At 39.1% G+C, this 21,521-nt stretch overlaps 1 protein-coding gene across 2 annotated transcripts in view; it reads right to left on the bottom strand.

The window, feature by feature from the left end:
• The window catches only part of LOC122787442 (caspase-1-like), a 356,567-nt gene that overhangs the window by 13,126 nt on the left and 321,920 nt on the right, over positions 1–21,521 (bottom strand). For both annotated transcript variants that reach the window (XM_044054158.1, XM_044054157.1), the window contains exon 7: positions 15,595–15,704. In XM_044054158.1, the coding sequence (XP_043910093.1) occupies positions 15,595–15,704 (110 nt within the window). The remainder of the gene's footprint in view (positions 1–15,594; positions 15,705–21,521) is intronic.

Below are 21,521 nucleotides of genomic sequence, written 5' to 3' on the forward strand. Positions count from 1 at the left end.
GAATAGGTTTTTCTGGTGGAAGGTCTGCGTGCTTCCAGCAAGATCTCTTGAACAGATTTGGAAAGAGAGTTTGGTGTTGAAGTCATGGTAGCCTCCAGGCTGTCAGATGCAATGTTTTCAGGTCTTGATGTACAGTCCTGTAATTGTGTTGAGTTAGGAGCAGGGGCCATAGGGTCAGAGGCCATGGCTTGGTCCGAGTTATGGTCAATAGCAATGGGTACCAGTGTTGCCTCGGCCAGTCTGGAGCTATCAAGATGCCTGTTGGTTGTTCTGCTTTGATCTTCAGTATTACCTTGGTCAGCAGAGGCAGGGGAGGGAATGCATAAATTTTTAGAGAATTCCAGCTGAAGGAGAGAGCATCCGTTTTCCAAGCTAGAGGATGGTGAGTCCTTGTGCAGAACTTTTCCAGGTGATGATTTAAGTGGGAAGCAAAAAGATCTATGTCCGGTCTTCCCCATGTCCTTGCCAGTTGAGAGAAAATGTGAGGGTGCAGCATCCATTCGTGTGGATCCATGAAATTTCTGCTCAGATTGTCCACCAGTACATTGTCCTTGCCTGGTACAAACTGGGATTGTAAATGTATCCTCAGGCTCAGGGATTTTTTCCCAGAGAAGCATTGTTAGTCTGCAGAGGGGGTAAGAATGAGTGCCTCCCTGCTTGCTTATGTACCACATGACAGTAGTGTTGTCTGTCCTTATTAGCAAATGTCCCTGTTTTAGTGTTTTTTCGAAAGTCTCGATGGCATGTATCACTGCCAACATCTCCTTTTGGTTTAGGTGCAGATGTCTTTCCTTTGGCGTCCAAAGACCTTGAATGCATCTGCCCTCCATGTGCGCCCCTCATCCATGGTCTGAGGCGTCTGTTGTTATCATTTGGTCTGCTTGAGGTCTGTTGAAAGGCATGCCTTCGTTTAGTTGACTGGCTTGGGCCCACCATAGAAATTCCTTCTGCAGACATGGAATAAGTGGGATTATGTCCTCTAGGCTGTTGTTGTGTTGAGACCATAAGTTTTTTAGATACCATTGCAGCTTTCTCATATGAAGTCTTGCCAAAGGTATCAGAAGGATGCAAGATGCCATGAAACCCAGGGCCTGCAGGATTTTCCTTGCAGTCAGCTGGGAAAGCTTTGCTAGGCCTTTGAAGTACTCTGGTAAATGCTGCTGTTTTTCCTCTGTGAGGTAGGCCTTTTGTTTTTTCGTGTCCAGTTTGGCTCCTAGGAATATAATTTGTTGGGATGGTAGTAAGTTTGACTTCTGAATGTTGACTGTGTATCCCAAGGCCTGCAGTAGATGCATGACATAGTCCAAATTCCCTTTTAAGGTTTGTTTGTTGTCTGCTTGTATGAGACAGTCGTCCAAGTAGGGGTATATTTGAATCCCCTGCAGTCTGCAGTGTGCCACTACTGATGCCAGGCATTTCGTGAACACTCTGGGCGCAGTAGATAAGCCAAACGGCAATGCTGAGAATTGATAATGCTCTGTCCCTGCAAGAAATCTGAGGTATCTTCTGCAGCTTTGTCTGAGTGGGACATGCAGGTATGCCTCCTTGAGGTCCAGAGTGACCAGCCAATACCCTTGCCCAACATGGGAAGAAGTTGCTGCAATGTCAGCATTTTGAACTTTGGCACAATGAGGAAAGTGTTTAGAGTTGACAAGTCCAGTATGGGTCTCCATTTGTTTTCTTTTCTTGGAACAAGGAACAGTCTTGAATAAAATCCCTGGCCTTGTTCCTGAGGATGAACCCTTTCTATTGCTTTTATACTTAATAGCTTGGAAACTTGAGTGAGTGCCTCTGCCCTTTGATGATGTGGCAGGTTTGGCATGCCTTGTTTTATTGGTAATGTGTGGAAGTGGAATCTGTAACCTTTGTCTATCAAATCCAGAATCCAATTGTCCTTGGTTAAGATATGCCAGTTTTGTGAGAATAAGGCTAATTTTCCGCCCAAAGGTGCTTCTCTTTGAACCTTTGTAGGCGGTACGAAAATCAAGTCATTGTGATTGTCCTTGTGGTGCAGCTGAATTGTCTGTGCCACTTCTTTGATTTGGAGGTTGCCATTGGCGTCCCCTGTAAGATCCTCAGTATTGCCCTCTACCTCGGGTACATCTGCTTTTTCCCCTTTGAAACTTGTCAGAGCCGGGGAAGGACCAATTCTTGGAGGGCCAGTTTCTGCTGAATCTGGGTGGCTGAACCTGAAGGAAATCCTTGACTGTCTGTACTGACTTTGCTTTTTCCTCTATGGATTTCAATACATCTTGTGCAGTAGCACCAAAAAGCTTTTGTTTTTCCAAAGGTGCATCCAGTAACTTTACTTTAACATGGTCAGGCAAAGACTGATCCTTCAACCAAGCATGTCTACGTATTACAGCCCCAGTCATAGCTGCCCTACATGAAGCTTCCAGTGCATCATAACCACACTGCAGAAAATGGTTATTAACCTGCTGAGTGTTATGAATATGATCCTGCAGTGCCTTTTTATCAATAGGCTCAGGAGAGGCTAACTTTTTCTGTAAATCATCCAGGAGAAAATCTTGGTACTGAAACATGTGAAAAAGGCAGTTAAGAGACCTCATGGCTAGGGTAGTAGAGGTATATACTTTTTTACCCCATCTCTCCAGGGACCTTGCTTCTCTGTCAGCCTGCAGTGGGTTTTTGGCAGAGGAGGAAGCCACTCCCTTGGGGCCATGTGAAATAGTTTTTAGGTCCACAGAGTGAGCCTTAAAAAGGTGCTTGTGAGTGTCAGGGACCCTGTAATATCTGTCCGGCTTGACAGGAGCAGGAGGAAGAGAATCAGGGTTGGCACTGGAGTCAGAGAAAACATCATCCAAAACATCCATAGCTGGAGGGATAGCCAAGGGTCTGTGCTGGGGAAGCTTGAGGAAAGTACGAAGCCTTTTCCTGGAGTCAGAGAATTCCTGACCCTGCCATTGAAAATGTTCCCTCATGGAATGCAGGACTTCACCAAAAGAGAAATCCTCTGGAGGGGAGGCAGAGGGAATTGATTCCTCAGCATCAGAGTCCTTGTAGGCCTGGAAGGGTTCTTCTTGGGTATCAGAATGCTCAGAATCCCCAGAGGCTTCATCCGAGGAGAGGTCGTCTGCCTGTTCAGTTCTAGGCCTTTTTTCTGCAGGTGCCTGAGAACCCCTGTCCGGATGAGGCTGAGACCCCCTGATAAGGGAAATAAGATCTGCAGCCAGAGACATGATCTGCTTATCAGATGAAGGGGCCTGGGCAGGTTTAGGATGGGCCTTGGCCTTAGCACGTGCAAAGGCCTTGATGGACATGGAAACAGGAGGCCTAGCAACCCCACGTGCAGGCATTACCTTGTCCACAGGAATGGTGTCGGGTAGATCCAGAACTTCGGTTTCCGGAGGAAAATCCACAACCGGCACCGGAGAGATCTCCGAGACCGAAGGTCATGTTAACGCTGTGTCGTCGGCCTGGAGCGGTTGATTTACCACTTCCGAGGGGACCGGAGCGCTAGCAGAGGATTTAGGAGTAGCATTGGTAGTAGACGCGGGCCGAGGATGTCGGTCCCGGTCCTTGCGTTTTTTAGCAGATTGGGTTGTCGGTTGATCCGACGGCATGATATACGCAAAGGATTCACCGAAAAAGTCCTCGGCGAATTCTGCCCGGCGCCTGAGAGTGCGCTTATTAAAGCAAGCACAGGCAGCACAGGCCGAGACGTCGTGGTCTGGGCCCAGGCAAGGAAGGCAGAGAGAATGGAAGTCCTTATGAGGTATTTGTTTACCACAAGACAAACAATTATTAACTTTCTCAATTTGTTCTGACATCGGCTGAGGCAAGAATAAATGTTCCCCAACGGGGTACTTAGCTTTTAGATGACTTCGGTACTGAAAACACAGGAGCTGACCGACCGGCACTTGCGAACTGCTTCTGCTTCGGGCACCACGCGGCAAGAAAGACTGAAGAAGATGGCGTCAGCCGATGCCTTTATACTCCAGCCATTGTGACGTCAGGGAGGAGGCGACACCAGCCGACGCCGGACCCAGACTTTGGAATTCGGCCGACCGAGGGCTGCCTGAGGCAGGACAACCCACATGTTATGACTGCAGTTGCATTCTTGAAGGACATCTACAATGGAAGGTTATTTCATCTTGATTCAACTATATGAATGAATATATGCTATGAGATTTGAAACTGATAAATTTGATGAAGGACTTGGATTAAGTCTGAAAGCGCTCATTTTATATTTTATCACAATTTACTAAAGGATTTTAAGCTCATGACGGTTTCCGTGGTAGTCACCACTGTTTTTATCCTTTACGACATATTTGTGTTCTGTGGTGACTTTTTGGTTGCATTTTTTCTTATTCTCTATTTTATATATATATATATATATATATATATATATATATATATATATATATATATATATATATATATATATATGTATGTATGTGTGTGTGTGTGTGTGTGTGTGTGTGTGTGTGTGTGTGTGGTTGCAGTCTGTAAGCGTGAATACTCCACCAGGATTCTTTTTCAGCTGCTTTCTATGCAAGATCTCAGAACATCAGAGGTCTGGGAATTGCTGTTCCCCCACTGTTGTACGATCTTGGAATTGGTATATATAAATAGCAGGAAGACTTGCCCCCAGCAAAAAATATTTTTTTTCCTTTTTTGTGTGTTTTGATCTTTACAGATTAATTCTAAAATTATTCACTCAAATGACAGCTTGCTCAATGATGAGGCAATTGTGTGTGTGTGTGTGTGTGTGTGTATATATATATATATATATATATATATATATATATATATATACATACACACACACACACACAAATATAGACACACACACACATATATATAGATATATATACACACACATACACATTTTATATATATATATATATATATATATATATACATACATATGTTTATCTTAAATAAGTTACATAGAAAATTCAGTGAAAATGTAGCTTGCGTCCCTGAAATTCTGGCAGTCATATGAAACATACAGTGAATTAATTAATTTATTTCAAAAACTAAGGTAGCATTGCTCACATCTGAAATCTTGGGGTAGCATACTCCAGATGACTACGAAACAGTTGCTAGAACAAATGACAAACTTGCAACGGATATAGATCTTTATCTTTTAATCTCAATGGGAAGTGATATCAATTTGTTGATAACTTGAAGGGTAGAGGTGGATAATATTTAGGATGAAGTGCAAAGATGAATGAACAAGAAGCTTGTTACTTTTACTGTTACTAATAACCAATTATCCTTTTGAAAGGTAAGACAATGGTGTTCAGAATGGCTTGACAGAGAAATAAAGCAACACATTTTACTTACAGCAGTTTGCAACACTTTCATTTCATAAGAAAAAATTAGTGTAATCAGAGAGAAAGGATCCTCAGCCTGAAATATTAGGTAATTAATGGCCAATGCCTTCTTGGCATAAAATATTACCAAGTTAGGCAGCCTGTAGCAGAACTTTAGCTGATTTAGTGCTCTTTTCAGAGTAGTCTGTTTATGACATTTAAAAAAATAAGGTTGGATCAATTTGTCCAACAAGATGTTTGTACTGCTGATCTGGAGAAGTGGATAAGAGAGAGACTCCCTTATTTCTAGATAGCTTCCCCATGACTCACAAACAAAACTTTTTGAAATCAAATTCCCCTAATCAAGGCACATTCTCAATTTATAGACTTATATAATAGGTCACCTTCCATGTCCCTGAAGGACCATGAAGGATTTCTTCATGTGACTGTCCATAAATAAAAATATATTTCTCATGTGAAATTTCAGCTATCCATTGATTAAATGGAGTACCTGTACCACAAATGTTGGATATACCCAAAGATTCCTAGACTTAGTAGATGTTAACTCTCTTGTACAAATAGTTAATCAACCCAATAGGAGTCAAAATCTTCTTGACCTGTTCCTAATATCACACCCATTTGCACTAATCCTATAGTATTGTCATCTCTGGTCAAATCCATTCACAAATCAGTGTCTTGTACTTTACGTAATCTAAATCCACCCCAATGAACACACCTAGGTTCATAGACTTTTAAAAAGTTAAACTTTTTGAACAGCTCTCAGTATTCAAATGTAAGATTTCTATTCCATCTGATTACATCAGATGATTAAAAAATAGCACAAAGAAATGGTCTGAATTAATTCATAATGACATTACTCATTCTGACACTAAATATATTGCTAATAGACTTAAAGATAAATTTAGTGCTACCTTCACACCAGTAAGTCATTGAAGGTCTACAATGGAACATGTTCTAATTGGACTGTCTAACATTAAAAATATCACTTCTATGGGTACTGACAATATGATTGTTGCTTAATCAGCAGTGCCACACATACCCTCTCTGAACCTGTTCTAAAATTTTTCAATTAAATCATGCAACAAGGCATGCTCCTGAGGTACAGAAAATAGCTATTTTTATGCCAATCTATACATGGGGCATCACCTAAAATCTCTGGAACTGTAGATCCATCAGTCTAACAAGCTTAATTTGCAAAGTCAAGAAACATATTACATCAGATTCCATAAATATTAATATAGAAATCTTACTGTCCTAGAGTATGGAAATATGGATTTGTCAAAATGAGATCATGTCTACTAAATTTGGTAAACTTATTTGAGAAGCTGTAAACAGTGGCCATGCAGTTCATACAGCATATCTCGATCTGGCCAAGGCCTTTGACATTATTCTCCATGACAGAATTGTAAATAAGTTTAAGACCTTAAATGTAGACTCTTTTGCTATAAGATGGATAGCAAAATGGCTGATGCCAGAACTTGTGCAGCTAAAAAAGTAGGAGCCAACTCCAAAAGGAAAACAATGATTACTGGAATTCCTCCAGGCTCTGTAAAGGGACACTTTCAGTTTTGCATCTATTTTTTAGATCTCCAAACCATTAATCCAGGCATATGGCTAACTATACTTGCTGTTGACGTCAAGATGAAATTATTGTTTTTGCTCAGTATCTGATACCGTATTACTACTGCAAGGGTTAATCCATAGGAAATCAATAGTGCAGTAGAAATTTGCTTAAACTAAATACAAAGAAGGATGGCATCATCTTCTTCTGCAAACAAATCTCAATAGCAGCTTTCAGTAAAGACACCACCCCAGTCCAAACTGATAAATTTACAAATGTAATACTTTCGGCTTTTCGCGGTTAGGGGTCACCACAGCAGAACTCCGGTCCGCTAATGATTGGCAGTGGATTTTTACGCTGCCAAGTTGCTAGCCCAACGCCCAACCTTCAAAGAAGGCACACCCATTCATGCACACACCTACCTGCATGTCTTTAGACATCACTCGACCGTGGGGAGGACATGCAGACTCAACACAGAAGGCGTTCCAGCTGAGAATTGAATGGGAGAACCTCTTGCTGTGAGGCGACATCGTTAACCACTGCACCACCGTGACTACAAACAACAATAACTGTAAGAACCACATTACAAATTATAACAATGTGTTAGCACTGAGAAATCCAAGTTCCATATTTTGGGTAGCAATGCAAATATGTGCAAAAGGAAGAGTCATATTCCAAATGTAATTTGCAATGAAAAAAAAAAAATTAGGGTATTACTTTAGGTAGGAGCAGAATTATTTTCTAAGCATAATAAGCAAAAGTTACATTTATGAAGACCTTAACAAAATTCATAAGTTTAAACCTTATTATGAAATTTTTGCATAATTTGAGATACTTGTCCAGATGTTTCTTGGATCTCTCTCTATGATTTTAAGAGGTGTCTATAAGTTTTGGTGAAAATATTTCCATTCTCAGTATGATATGGTATGTTTTAGCAAACTTTCAGTCTTTATAAACCTTACAGTAGATCAATTCGTACTGGCAAGGATATATTGAATACTATTATTAACATCTTTTGGGATTGGTTATACATTTTTAATGGCTTTTGTGTAGTATATTATTTTGTTTAATTGTGATACATTTTTTTGTCTGTCACCCGATTATTAGTGCTACTGGATTCTAGTGCTGCTAGTGATGTATTTTAGTATACATTTAACTCAATTGTTTTCCATAAATGTATCTGATTTTCAGACTTGGTTATTCATTTCTTGAATTATTGCTTTAAGTGTTTTGAGAAAAAACACTAGAATGAACTTAACCTTTAACTTGAGAGGGTCTAACAAAAAGACTGTGTGTGAGAGTGTGTGTGTGTGTGTGTGTGTGTGTGTGTGTGTGTGTGTGTGTGTGTGTGTGGGGGGTAATGTTGTTGAAAACATCTCAAAAGGAATGAGTTGGGAAACTGGGTTAGAAGGGTTTGAGGTTGCCTGGATGGACTGTGAGAAGGATGGAATGGGTGGTTGTGGTTTGGGAATTAAGGCAATACTTGGAAAAAATGTCCTGTTAGAAAATGAGAATGGCAGGTATATGACGGCACACTGTTAACTATTAGGGATAACAACAGTGCTGGGTAGTTTTGTATGGTCCCAATAGCAATAAGAAGTGGTTTCAGCCACCTTTTCAATTGTCATTGTAATGTGTGGTGATGGCAACACAATAGTGGAGGGAAGGGATTAGAATATAGTGACTAATCTAGAGCTGGATGGTCTGTTAGGATGGAAGGTAGAATTTCTGGAATCTGTAGTTGAACTAAAAAAGAACTTTATATCATAAAATGTCAGATGAAGAAAAAAATGAGGCAAAGTGGTTAAAACTGTTGACCGAGACAAAGAATGCAAAATAAAAAAAATTGTATTAAAATATCATGTTTAAATTTGGAATTATATAGTATGTTACTTGTATTAGAAAATTATGAAATGGGAAGTAATAAGACAAGGGGAAAGTAACAAATATGGAAATTATAAACAGAATGTTTGAAGGAATACAAGTAAACTTTGAAAATAATTTATTAGTAAAATTTTAAGTTTTAAAAGAACCATAAATATCAAAATATTCATGGAGCATTATCTGCTTGATATTTTTTGTACACATTAATTTCCAAGGGTGCACACAAGGATAGTGGAAATTGGGGGGGGGGTTGCTGGTGGAATGGTACAATATATCAGCCACCAGACATATCAAGGAAGGAGGATGATAGACTGAAGAGAAAATTAAAGGAGTGGGGTAGGAGGGATTGGGTTAATAGTCTGAGGATGTGACTCTCAAAGAATTCCAAGCACTGCCTTAGACAGGAAGAAGGAGTTTATTGAGGACTGGACCACAAAAGATTCATCCAACTGGTGTGAAACTGGAGCAAACAGGAAATAGCTCTTTATGTGGTCCTAAGAAATGTGGTGGTGGTCAGGGATGTCCAGGCAACAGCACTACTGGCAAAAAGCAATAATATCACTATGTGGTTTAGTGTGTGTCTGTGTATGTTTAGGGGTTAAGAACACAAAGACAAAGATGATTGTGTGGGATTTTAGGGGAATAAATTATGATAAGCTGGGAAAGCAGGGAAGAGGAAGTGGTAAAGGCACAGTAGAAGGAGGCAAGCAGTTAGGTAACAAAGTAAGAGAGGACAACAAAGACCCAAGTGAAATTAAAGTTGTTAGAAGAGGTCAAAAGGGGAAAAAAAGGCTTCTTTAGGTATAGAGGAATAAGTAGGAAGAAAAGAACAGACCTAGCTAGGATAAGTAAAGGTGGATAAGAGATCGTGGATGACTAAGAGAAAAACAGATGAAAGCAAAAATTTGCTTCAGTCTCTACAAAGCAAATAAAGAGGAGGGCATCATGTTATGATGTTGAAGGGCAGAGTTGGAGGAGCATAGTACAAATAGCAGGGCAGAGATAAAGAGAGAGAGGAGGCAATGGCTTCCTAAATAACTTTGTAGCAGAGAGATCACATGAACCATCTCCCAATAGCCTCAGGTTCAAGAATCTGAGTACTGTGCTGGCATACCCCTGATGAAGGTTTCAATACATCACTGGCCAATGCAGAAATGCTCGAGGACTAGAAAATATCAGGTATGATAAACTCGTATGGAGACAGGAGAGGAATACTACAGGGAACTACAAAGGCCCAAATCAAGTCCCTACTTATATCTTATATCTCTGGCATCTCACTGTCACTATTAATATGTACAGTATGACTGCTGTTAGTAAATCTGATTCTTTGTTCACGGAATTGCATTATAATCATATTCACCTATGCACTGACTTCCTATTTACTGTTTACTATTATTGTTCTGTATTGTTAAAAAAATTTACTCTCCTAGCAGAGCCTAAAAAAAGTATTCTACTCTGGTGAACAAAGAACAAAAGTAAAATAAAATAAATAAAAGGAATGGTAGGGAGGTCAAACAGAGACTCTATTAAGAAAGGCTAGTTGCTTTGACAGGGAATGGCAGTCCTCAGTACTGCAACTAATATGGATTCATGGCCAGAAGAAGCAGTCAGACATCCTGATACAGTTTTATAACCGAGTTATGGGAGAACTTCAACCTTAAATGGTAGGGTAGATAGATGTAGTCCTCTGCTGTCAAGCAAATGTAATGCAGTACAGTTAACACTGAATTGAAGTGACACAGCAAAGATTTATTCAGGTGGAATATAGCATAGATGAAACATAAAATGCAGTATGATATTCAGATTAATGCACAAATGTGTGATTTTGCTGCAGAAGGTCTCCCTAAAATAGACAGTACAACTGCTGGAGGTACTCAGTAATTACTGCAGATTTATGAAAGAAAATCTGTACAGCAGTACCCATCCCATGTACTCTCCTTTTTGGAATGGAATCTCTGTGGATATAAAAAGTGTACACACCCCTGTTAAAATGCCAGGTTTTTGAGATGTAAAAAAAATGAGACCACAATAAACCATTTCAAAATTTTTCTCACCTTTAACATGACCTATAACCTGTACAATTCAACTGAAAAATAAGCAAATCTAAATATAAAAAATAGAAAACTTACAATAAGCTGGTTGCATAAGTGTGCACACCCTTAAACTAATACTTTGCTGAAGTACCTTTTGATTTAATTACAGCATTCCGTCTTCTTGGGTAGGAGTCTATTGGCATGGCACATCTTGACTTGGCAATATTTCCCCACTCTTCCATGCAAAAGTGCTCCAAATCTGTCAGATTGTGAGGGCAACTCTTGTGCACAGCCCTATTTAGGTCATCCCACAGATTTTCTAATGGATTTAGATCTGGGCTCTGGCTGGGCCATTCCAAAACTTTAAATTTCTTCTGCTGAAACCATTCTTTTGTTGATTTGGAAGTATGCTTGGGGTCAAGGGAGCCCGCAGGATTTTTTGCAAGGGGGTGCAAACCCAGAGCCCCACCATGCAGCCCCCCCACGCAGCCCCCCCCATACACACTGCCATTCCAGTGTCTCATTAGATGGCTATTCCTTCCCAGTTGCCATAAACACTGTTGAAAACTCCCAGTATGCATACCATTTTATATTTTACTTCTACAATGACTAAAGATATTTGGATTTAATTTACATTTATTTCAAATTTTATAGCACAAACACGGAGACATTTTCAAAACAAAGCAACAGTCTTACAATGAAAACAGACTTGGCATTAAAACTTCTCTGCCTTTGAAGCACACACTCACTGAAACAGCATTGAAACCGACATTCAGAGAATGCATCTGGCCAGTGGTGGGTTAAGTTTGCCTTTGGGCTGTTTCCAAATGATAGGCCCCCTTACACACATTTTTAGGACCATGAAAAAGTACTGTGATTCACCTTCCTGATTGTATTAATTATACTATATAATAATTGAATTATATCCCTTGTATAATACAGCACCACTTGTTAGAGTGTGTTCTACATTTATAGTTTTGAACATTTTAAATGTAAGCACTGAAACAAATCATAGGAACCAGTTATAACAAACTGTCCAATTCAGAACACGTCAACCATAAAGGCCACTCAGACTTCTGTCATTACAGTCCACCAACATCAGTTAATATGCACAATCTCTGCAGAAGTAAAAGTTATCTGAATAATTCCACATTATAGAGATCTAAAACTAATGAAGAGGTTTTTGCTAGAAAAAAACTTTATATTTCAGTGTTTTATCTAAAAATTCAATGCTTGCTGCCCTTGAAGTATAAATTGCCGACGTTATATTAAAAAAAATAGTAAGCTGGTATATTGCAATAGGGAATGGGTGGTAAGCTGAAAAACAAGTTCATAGTTATTAGGCATCTCATCCAAAGGAGGACATACTCAGGACTGCAGCACTCCACCCCCTTAAAATACAAATCTACATGTTGTGGGAGTAGAACCTGTAGCCCTCTGTATCAAGATGCAAGTATGCTACCTGCTGTGCTACTAACACTGCTTAAAAATTCTACACCACAATAGTGATACCATTTGCTAAACAAAACAGTTGCACATTTTAAGCATACTTAGCATGAGCAGCATTAAACAGATCTTCCACTGAAGCTCACAATTCCTTGAAAATATACCTGAAAATAAATTCCACCTGCTAACTTTAACTAGGGTATTTCAATCACTCTCACACACACCTCCTCAACCTCTTAGTGCAAGAAATCTGGACAATGCCTAAAATAAATAGGAGCAGATTATAAATACTGCTCAATGTGTATTAAATTGTAGAAGTTTCAGTTTACTAATATAATCAGTCACGGTCTTTAGTAGAACATTGGAGCATACTTTCTTTGAATACTATCAACAGGTAATGTGGCATCTTAATATAAATATTTTTTTACATGGAACAAGTATTTTCATGGAAGAGTTCTGCAATAAAAAAACATCATTTGGCATATTTTCAGAGGCATTCTTTCAGGGTTGTATTGAATGTTTCACAAGCATCATTAAATTTAACGTTATTTGGAATATTATTTCAGAGAGTTGGATCTGCTCTGGAAAATACTTTTTCATCCCTGGCTTGTTTAGATCTAGCCCTGTTCACCCCTGCCTTGTTTAGATCTAGACCTGGAAAATAAAAGTATGTCTTATTGGCTGCTTCTTAGTGAATAGTTTGGCGCTGAGTGAGAGTTTTCTTTTGAAGGGTGGGCAATAGCCTATTTGTAGGATTTTGAAAATCAGGGTACCTAGCAGAAGTGTAGCCCTTTTAGTTATAGTGAGCCACCAAATTTTGTTAAGTGCTTGACAGTGGTGTAAATTTTGGCTTTCAATTTGAGCAAACTTAACACAGCTTTAATTCTGTGGTCTTTAGTTTATGGCAAGTGCATGGATGCTAATGGTATGACATATTCTAGTTTCGGTAATTGGACATTATTAGCTATGGTTTTATGAGAGGCAGGAGTGAGGACATGAGAGATATGATAGCACAGTTTCAGTTGGTGTTAAAACTTAATGCTAATATCAGTAGCATGGGTGGGCAAAGGATGCATGTGCCCTGGGTGCAATCTAAGTGCCATTTCTCCATTCTTTCTGGATTAGCATTTCAGAAATGCTGGTACAGAAAGCAACTTTTTTGTGCTGTTACTAAAAGGGAGGAGATGTACCTGAAAAAGGGTGTGTGTGCTTCAGACTGTTGAGAGCAGTCTCTAATCTGAGAGTTTCACTTTATTTTAACATTTATTGGTTTCCCAGTGAACAGCTGGTAGGTTAGGGTCATACGTCAGAAGCCGGTTTAAGTTTGAAGTGGAAGTGGACTGATGGGTTCCAGTCCCAGGACCATGTCCGATCTGCTGCTGTTAGGTGATGTTGTTGAAAAGAGGACACCAAGGATGGCTTGTTACCAGGGGGTACCCCAGCCTGATGGCTATTACTGTTCCGTGGGGAGCTGACTGCATAACCCTGTCTAGGATAAGTGGCCCTGTTTGAGTAGGAACTACTTCTTACACACTTAAAACACACACACACACACACACACACACACACACACACACACACACACACACACACACGCACACACACAGACACACACACACACACACACACACACACACACACACACACACACACACACACACACACACACACACACATTGCAAACACCTGTTGCATCTGTGCAACTGGACAGGATTCAAGGGGCGTTCTTAAAGAGGAACGCCCTTTAAAAACATTTTTATTTTAAAAATAAAATAAAATAAATTTCTTGGCCAGCCGGTTCCAGGCGGATGCAAGTGCACCCTCTTGCACCTGTCTGCGGGTGCCCTTGCTTGGGGTTATTGTCATGCTGAAAGGTGAAATTCCTCTTCATCTTCCTAACAGATGCCTGATGGTTTTGCACCAAAAGTGACTGGTATTTGGAACTGTTCATAATTCCCTCCACCTTGATTAAAGCCCCGGTTCCAGCTGAAGAAAAGCAACCCCAAAGCATGATACTGCCACCACCATGCTTCACCATAGGGATGGTGTTCTTTTGGTGATGCAAAGTGTTGTTATTGTGCTAAACATACCTTTTGGAATTGTGGCCAAAAAGTTCAACCTTGGCCTCAACAGACCATAACACATTTTCCCACATGCTTTTGGGAGACCTGATGTATTGTTTTGCAAATTTTAGCCAGGCCTGGATGTTTTCTGTGTAAGAAAAGGCTTCTGTCTTGCAACCCTACAGCTTAGCCCAGACATATGGAGAATATGAGAGATTGTCATCACATTTAGTAAACAACCAGTACTTGCCAGAAATTCCTGCAGCTCTTTCAGTGTTGCTGTAGGTCTCTTGGCAGCTTCCCTGACCATTTTTCGTCTTGTCTTTTCATCAATTTTGAAGGGGTGTCCAGTTCTTTGCAATGTAACTGTTGTCTCATATTTTCTCCACTTTTTGATGACTGTCTTCGCTGTGTTCCACGGTACATCCAATGCTGTGAACATTTTTTTGTACCCTTCTCCTGACTGATACCTCTCAACAATGAGATCCCTTTGGTGCTTTGTAAGCTCTCTGCGAACCATGGCTTTTGCTGTAGCAGGCAACTGAGTAAATATCAGGAAAATCCTACTAGGACAACTGAACTTGATTTGGGGTTAATCAGAGTCTCTTCAATTGATGGCAGGTGTGTATCCAAGAAGATTGAATGCTGTAATTAAATCAAAAGGTGCTTCAACAAAGTATTAGTTTAAGAGTGTGCACACTTACGCAACCAGCTTATTGCACTTTTTTTTATTTTTTATATTATTTCCTCTAACAGATTTGTTTTTCAATTGAATCATACAGGTTATAGGTCACTTTAAAGGTGGGAAAAGTTTTGAAATTATTTATTGTGTTCTCATTTTTTTATATCACAAAAACCTGGCATTTTAACAGGGGTGTGTACACTTTTTATAGCCACTGTATATAGTTTTTGTACATTTACAGTGTTATACTAGGTTTATTTAAGCTGAAGTATGTCTATAATTATTTATATAATAATATTGTCTACTTGGAATTATTTATATAATACTGTCTACTTGGAGTACGCAACAACTGACATTGATGGTACACAAGGATGAGGGATCATTTCCTCATCTATATAAGGGGCTCTTCAACTACTGGAAAAAGCAAGCAGAAGAAAAGCTGCTGTTCTACGACACTCACCTTCTAAAGCTTGAAGATCTACTGTACTTTAAAGCAAAATCCCCAGACCTTTCGTGAGAGCAAGTCTTGGATTTAGTGGAATTTGCTGAATTTAAAATACAAATAAAATAGACAGAAGAAAAAGGAGAAACATATATGGCTTCACAAAAATTCAGAGCTCACCCTTCTGAACAACTCTTCTATATGGTGCTCCCAGGCCTGTGTGCGTATTACTTCTATTAGTTTCTGGATGAAGACTGAACCTGTGTGAGGGTGCCTCCAGGACACGTTGTCTGTGATGGAAAAAGGAGAACAACAAAAGAATGCTTGATTATCATCAGATAAGAACCTAAATCCATAGTCTGTTTTATATATATAGTGTGATATGCCCACATTCTAACATGCATTTAGAAACACTCATTTATAAAACCAAGCATATGTTGATTGCAATAATTAATGCATTTTTGCCTGGAACCTCCATCTCTCCTGGTCCTTATCTGGCAAATGTGGCTCTTCATCCCACCTAAAAAAGCATTCTGTGTCATCCTTTATGGGAGCTCTCTACTTTTTGGAGAGGAGTCTTACCAGTAACTACATCTCACATCCATTAATGTGGAGGGACAAAGCCCTGACTACTTTTAAGGTGCACTGAGTTTGATCACTGGCTTGGGTGCCTGTTGAAAATGGAGGAGGGGTAGGGAAGAAGCAATGAGGATTTGTCAGCTAACCTCTCTTGTGGGGGTTGTGTGTGTGTAAAGCAGGCTATTTCTTTCACCCCAATTGAGACTGGAGCTCTGAACTACAGCAGGGCTAGGTTTAGTGGATGATTTAGAAGTCATCACTGTCCCATGCCAGTAAAATGTGATGCCAGCATGTAAGATATCAATGCTGTATCTCATTCCAAAAAAAAAAAACAAAAAATAAAAAAACATTCTGAGCTGTCTTGGCAGCACTGGGCCTGCTCTCCTCCTGCATCTGCATGCTACTTTTGCCAGGTTTGGCTGGATTACTGGGGGGGGGTGTTATTTGGGTTCCCAGAATAAATGACTATGGATAGGGAGCAGAAACAACCAATTTACAGCAGAAAAAAAGATCAAATCACACAAGACAAATTGTAGTTTGCACCTAATATTCCAGCACTATGTGCATTTGGGTTCCATTGTGAAATGCATATTCTGCTCTTTATAACATGCACCCTTGACATATGATTCCATGAGCAAATCCCCATTGCTTTCCAGGGCTCCCTTAATTCTGGAAGCCTATTATCATACTTTTGTCAAATTTTACTGTTAGTGAGACAGCTCCCTTGTAGCTCTCAGCCTAAGATGAGAGAACTGCTGTCAGTTGATACATCTCACTTCCCCTTGGCTGGTTTCTCTCAACACTAGACCACTAAAGGAACCATGGAGCTAAAATTATTGCTGCCCCACACAAATCCCAGTTTGCATCAAATAAAGCAGCACTATTTAATGCAAGAAGCCTAAACAATAAAATGTCTGAACCTGAAGCATTGCTTGCCCTCAAGGACATCCACATTTATGTAATTACACAGCAGCTTTGCTTCTACTGTACTGAGTGCTCTCTCTCTCATCACCAGGGATCAGCACTTCACGGGTTCAGACCTATTGTAAAATGTGGGGCAGTATCCATACTACCCTGGAACTTACTGAAGTCCTAGTTTAACTCAGTTAAACCAATTATCACATTATTGCCAGTTACAGATCCCCACCCACACAGAAGATAAGGAATACCTTTCGCAGGATAGAAAAAGATAACCACTGAACCTAATACATTTCCTATAAATGATTTAATTTACCTCTCCATTAACTCTTATTCAGTTTAACAAGAAATATGCTCAGAAATGTTTTGATTTTGTAAATGCCAATTTCTTATTCAAGTCACTTTAGCTTGTCCTAAAAATCATGTACCCTACTTATATTATACCCCTCATTATCTCTTCTCTGGTTAAATCCAAACATCTTATTGTGATTTATTCCCTTAAATCCTGATTTGAAATACATAGTCATTCTGCTATTTTTCAGGATCATTCCAAAAGTAATTACTTGCTATTTATTGACTTTTTTGACTATTGCAAATGATTAAATTGCACAAATAACTCCAAAACTACTACTACTGCATACTCATCCACATGTTACTCACTTTTAGGCAGCTGTATTGAGGCATTGATACTCTTATATTGTAAGCATAGCAATAAGTTTAAAAGAAAACTCATTTGATGGCATTTTCATATTAACAAACTTTGCAATAAAAGGAAAAAGCTCCTACTTAATGATAAAACATATCTCCTCATCTAGTGTAAGAAGGATGTAACTCTGATAAGCAAAACCCTAATGTAACCACTTATGAGCTTAATATGGCCACCACCAAACGCCTGCTTTAGCTACATTATGAAACTCAGGAATAACATACAATACTGTATGGAGCTTATATCAAATAGGTCCACCTATCTGGATCCCAGAATCACTGCCACTACCTTCACAGACAAATTTTCTTCAAAATTCACTTCCCATACTCATTTCTTTGTTTTCTCAGTCCACAAAACCTCCTCTCCAAAATAACTCCAGATCAGATCCTTGGTCTGCAACTTCCAAATCAAGAACACCAGTTGTCTGTCTGTTGAGAACTGCGACGTCCCATTTAGTCCTTACCCTCCAACACTTATTCAGACTACGTCTCTACACAGGTTATGTTCCTGAAGCATGGAGATTAGCCATTGCAGTACCATTGCACAAGGAAAGCCCCACAACTGACCCTGATAATCACAGACCTATTAGCCTCACTACCATCATCTATAAAGTTACGGAATCTAAACAGATACACACAAAATAGAAAAATAAACCAAAAAGTCACCAACGAGGAACCTTGTTCTGCAAGTAATACGCACAACAATTGCTAAGAGTCTGAACGCTTTATTAAATCCACAAGTAGGCGTTTTGCTCACAACCGTGGCTTCATCAGAGAGTAAAAACAGTCAAATAAATTATACAATATATATTAACCTAAAGCAGGAAGTGCACATTGATGTCACTTCCTGCTTTATGCATATATGATAATTTATTGACTTTTTTACTCTCATCCAACTTGACTAGCCCTTACACACTCTGCTGGACAGCAAATTGGATCACTGACTAAATCTATGCTGCTAAGGGTGTTTGCACTTGCTCACATTAGAAATAATGTCTCTGCTGGCGTTCTATAGGGTTCCATTTTGGGCCCCCTCTTCTTTGCCATCTACTTGTCTGATATAAATGCAGAAATCAAAGGATTATAGCTACTAAATTTCATAATGCTTCAAACCATGTGGTCGTCAAATCTCTTTCTGGTCTTTTAATTTTCCAGCAAGGGTCAGATCAAACCAATATCTGGTGTGTTAATCACAGGCTCATTCTTAATGTCAAAGAATATATATATATATATATATATATATATATATATATATATATATATATATATATATATATATTTAGTTGATATTTCTTGACTGGGAAAGTCCAACTGAGCTAGTGCACTTTTTCAGCAGAGGCCCTGGGGGAAGAGCTCTGCAAAGAAACAAAAACAATGTTACATTACATAGGGCTAGACAGAAGTATACAGTGTATGTCAAGTTAGGTATTCAAGCAGGATTATACAACTGAAACCATCAGAAAGAATAAAATTGCACACATGCAGAGAAAGAAAATACAATTAGAACTAAATGTACCCAGTCAAGAAAGTATAAACATTTGAGATTCAATTACAGAATAAGGTGAGGTAATCATGTAGGTATATAAATTTAGCAATGGCAAAATGGACAGAATTCAGCATTGTGCAGGTTAGTTGTGGAAGTTAAGGGAGCATTAGTAAACACAGAAGGTTAGTGCTAAAGAGTATAAGGAAATCTGTATGAAAGTGCTGTGAGAAGTGCTAGCAGAGGAGAGATAGGCTAGGAGTGAGATGTTGATTACAGAGGGTGGTTCAGGCTAGACTTTATACAGTGGCAGGTCCAGGCATTAAGCAGGTGTTCTTTTAGAGTTTTTTTTAATTCATATGCATGGGCTAAGTTTCTGGTGTTCAAGGGTAGTTTAGTTTAGCATATAGTTTTACCTTTGGGAAATTCAGCATCCCCACCACATAAATGGTACCCTTCAAAATGGACTGACATATCAGAGACCAAAGTATTTGTATTGATAATGAACTCTTTTTTGACCACACCTTCAGGGTATCTCTTCTAGGTCCATAACTCTTTTGACATGCTTCTTTCTAAGCATCTCAACTAATCTGAAAAGCCTGAGAGATTCCTAAAAAAAAAATCTCAGAACTAAGCAACCTATTGTGTCTTAAATGACTAAAAATCGGGTCCCTTTAAACAATTTCTTGCATGCTCCTACAGGGACACTTCAGCTTTTCATGTTATGAAGGATTCTATACTTTTTGATCCTCCATCTCAATAAAACCAGTGGTAAAATAAACAGCTACTCTAAAAACTTAAACCTTCATTGTTACTAACAGCACCTGCTAGCAATACAGGTACATAACACAAAGGATCATCTCTTTGTGGAACAGACTCCCTGTACACATCAAATAAATTCCCTGGCAAACTTCAAACTTAGATTTGATTGGATGAGAGACTGTAAACTCTCACATGGGATATGTGGGAACAATTTACTCTCATGGGAAAACTTAACACTATTGGGTAAAGTGGCTAAATTTGTCACTGGTCACCTGGGCTGTAAGTGCAGTGTAAATCTATGAACTTGTGAACCTATATGATAGACCAAGAGATATGGTACTGATCTATATAACATCTTACAAGTACAAAATCTAGTAACTTCTCCTTATGATTTTTCAGCTAATTTGCAGTTAATTTATTATATATATAATTGGAAAGTGCTGTTTCTGCAAAGACGCTGACACTTCACTAAAGAACAAAAATAACCTCCCAAACTATTGTGAATATCTGCACAAAGAAATTTTCTTCCACATTTTCTCCCCATACTCGCTCCATTGTGTAAATAGCTAGCAACCAGCCAGAGAAGGATACAAAGTGAAATAAAGTTCAGAGATAAAATGGCAGACAACATATAAAAATAAAATCAATATGCAAAAAGTCTGGCACCTTGGGAAAAATGTTTTCTTTGTAAATTTTTAAATTATTTCTAAGAGCTGACAGCTGTTTTATTTGCCATGTAATCTGGATTCCATTTTAGTTCCTAATATTTATTGTGAAATGTTTCAAGAGAATTTACTTTGGTACTGTTCAAAAGTTTTTTTCACTCAGGTATTCCACAAAAACAGCCCATGTGAAAATGTAGTGGATGACAGAAAGGGACAGAGAGACATAGACAGAAACTATATTATAAATGACTTTGCACTTTACTTACAAAAAAATAGTGACAGACCATATCTCCATCTAAATCCTACTCTCAAAAGTAGTCTGACATAAAGCACTTATTACAAATTTATGCACTCATATTCATAGATTGTTACTAGGTTAATGGCCTGAGGGGTCCCTTTCTAAGCCTAGCCAAATTTTCTCTGAAAGAACAAAGATGTTCTGTATCCAAACAGGACATTGAGGGCCAGGCATTTATAAGCTACCTCTGTCCATAAGGGACATGGGTACCAGGCCCACTGTAAATTTCCTATTCTTCATTCACTGGTCTAGGTTGTACTTAAACTGAGTAACAGACAAACTTAGCTTTGCATGGATGGAAAGCCTGTTCCATAGGAGGAGCAGTCTCTGGAACACAAATCTGTCTCTCCAGCATGCTCTGTTTAAGTTAGAGACAAAATTCCGGGCCTTAGACTTTGTATTTCTGGTACTTTTTGACTTACAAATGTACAGGAGATTCATAAATGTGGGGTTTGTGGATGTCTTGTAAGGCAGGAATAGATCACCCCTCAGCATTCTGCAGGAGACTAGAATGAAAGGGCTTTGAAGTGCTCTGCATAAGGTAGGTTTGTAACGTCTTGCATTTTTTTTTTGTAAGGAATCTCTGAGGTTGCTTTAGTTGCTGCATATGCCTTGTTAGGTACATACTGAAGGGAGCACTGTACTCTATGATTGGTCTAATAAGGGCGGAGTACAGTGGGGTAATGACCTCTTTGGA

This window comes from Protopterus annectens, chromosome 13.part0 (genome assembly GCF_019279795.1).
Source record: "Protopterus annectens isolate FY-2018-M chromosome 13.part0, PAN1.0, whole genome shotgun sequence".
Lineage (NCBI taxonomy): Eukaryota > Metazoa > Chordata > Ceratodontiformes > Protopteridae > Protopterus > Protopterus annectens.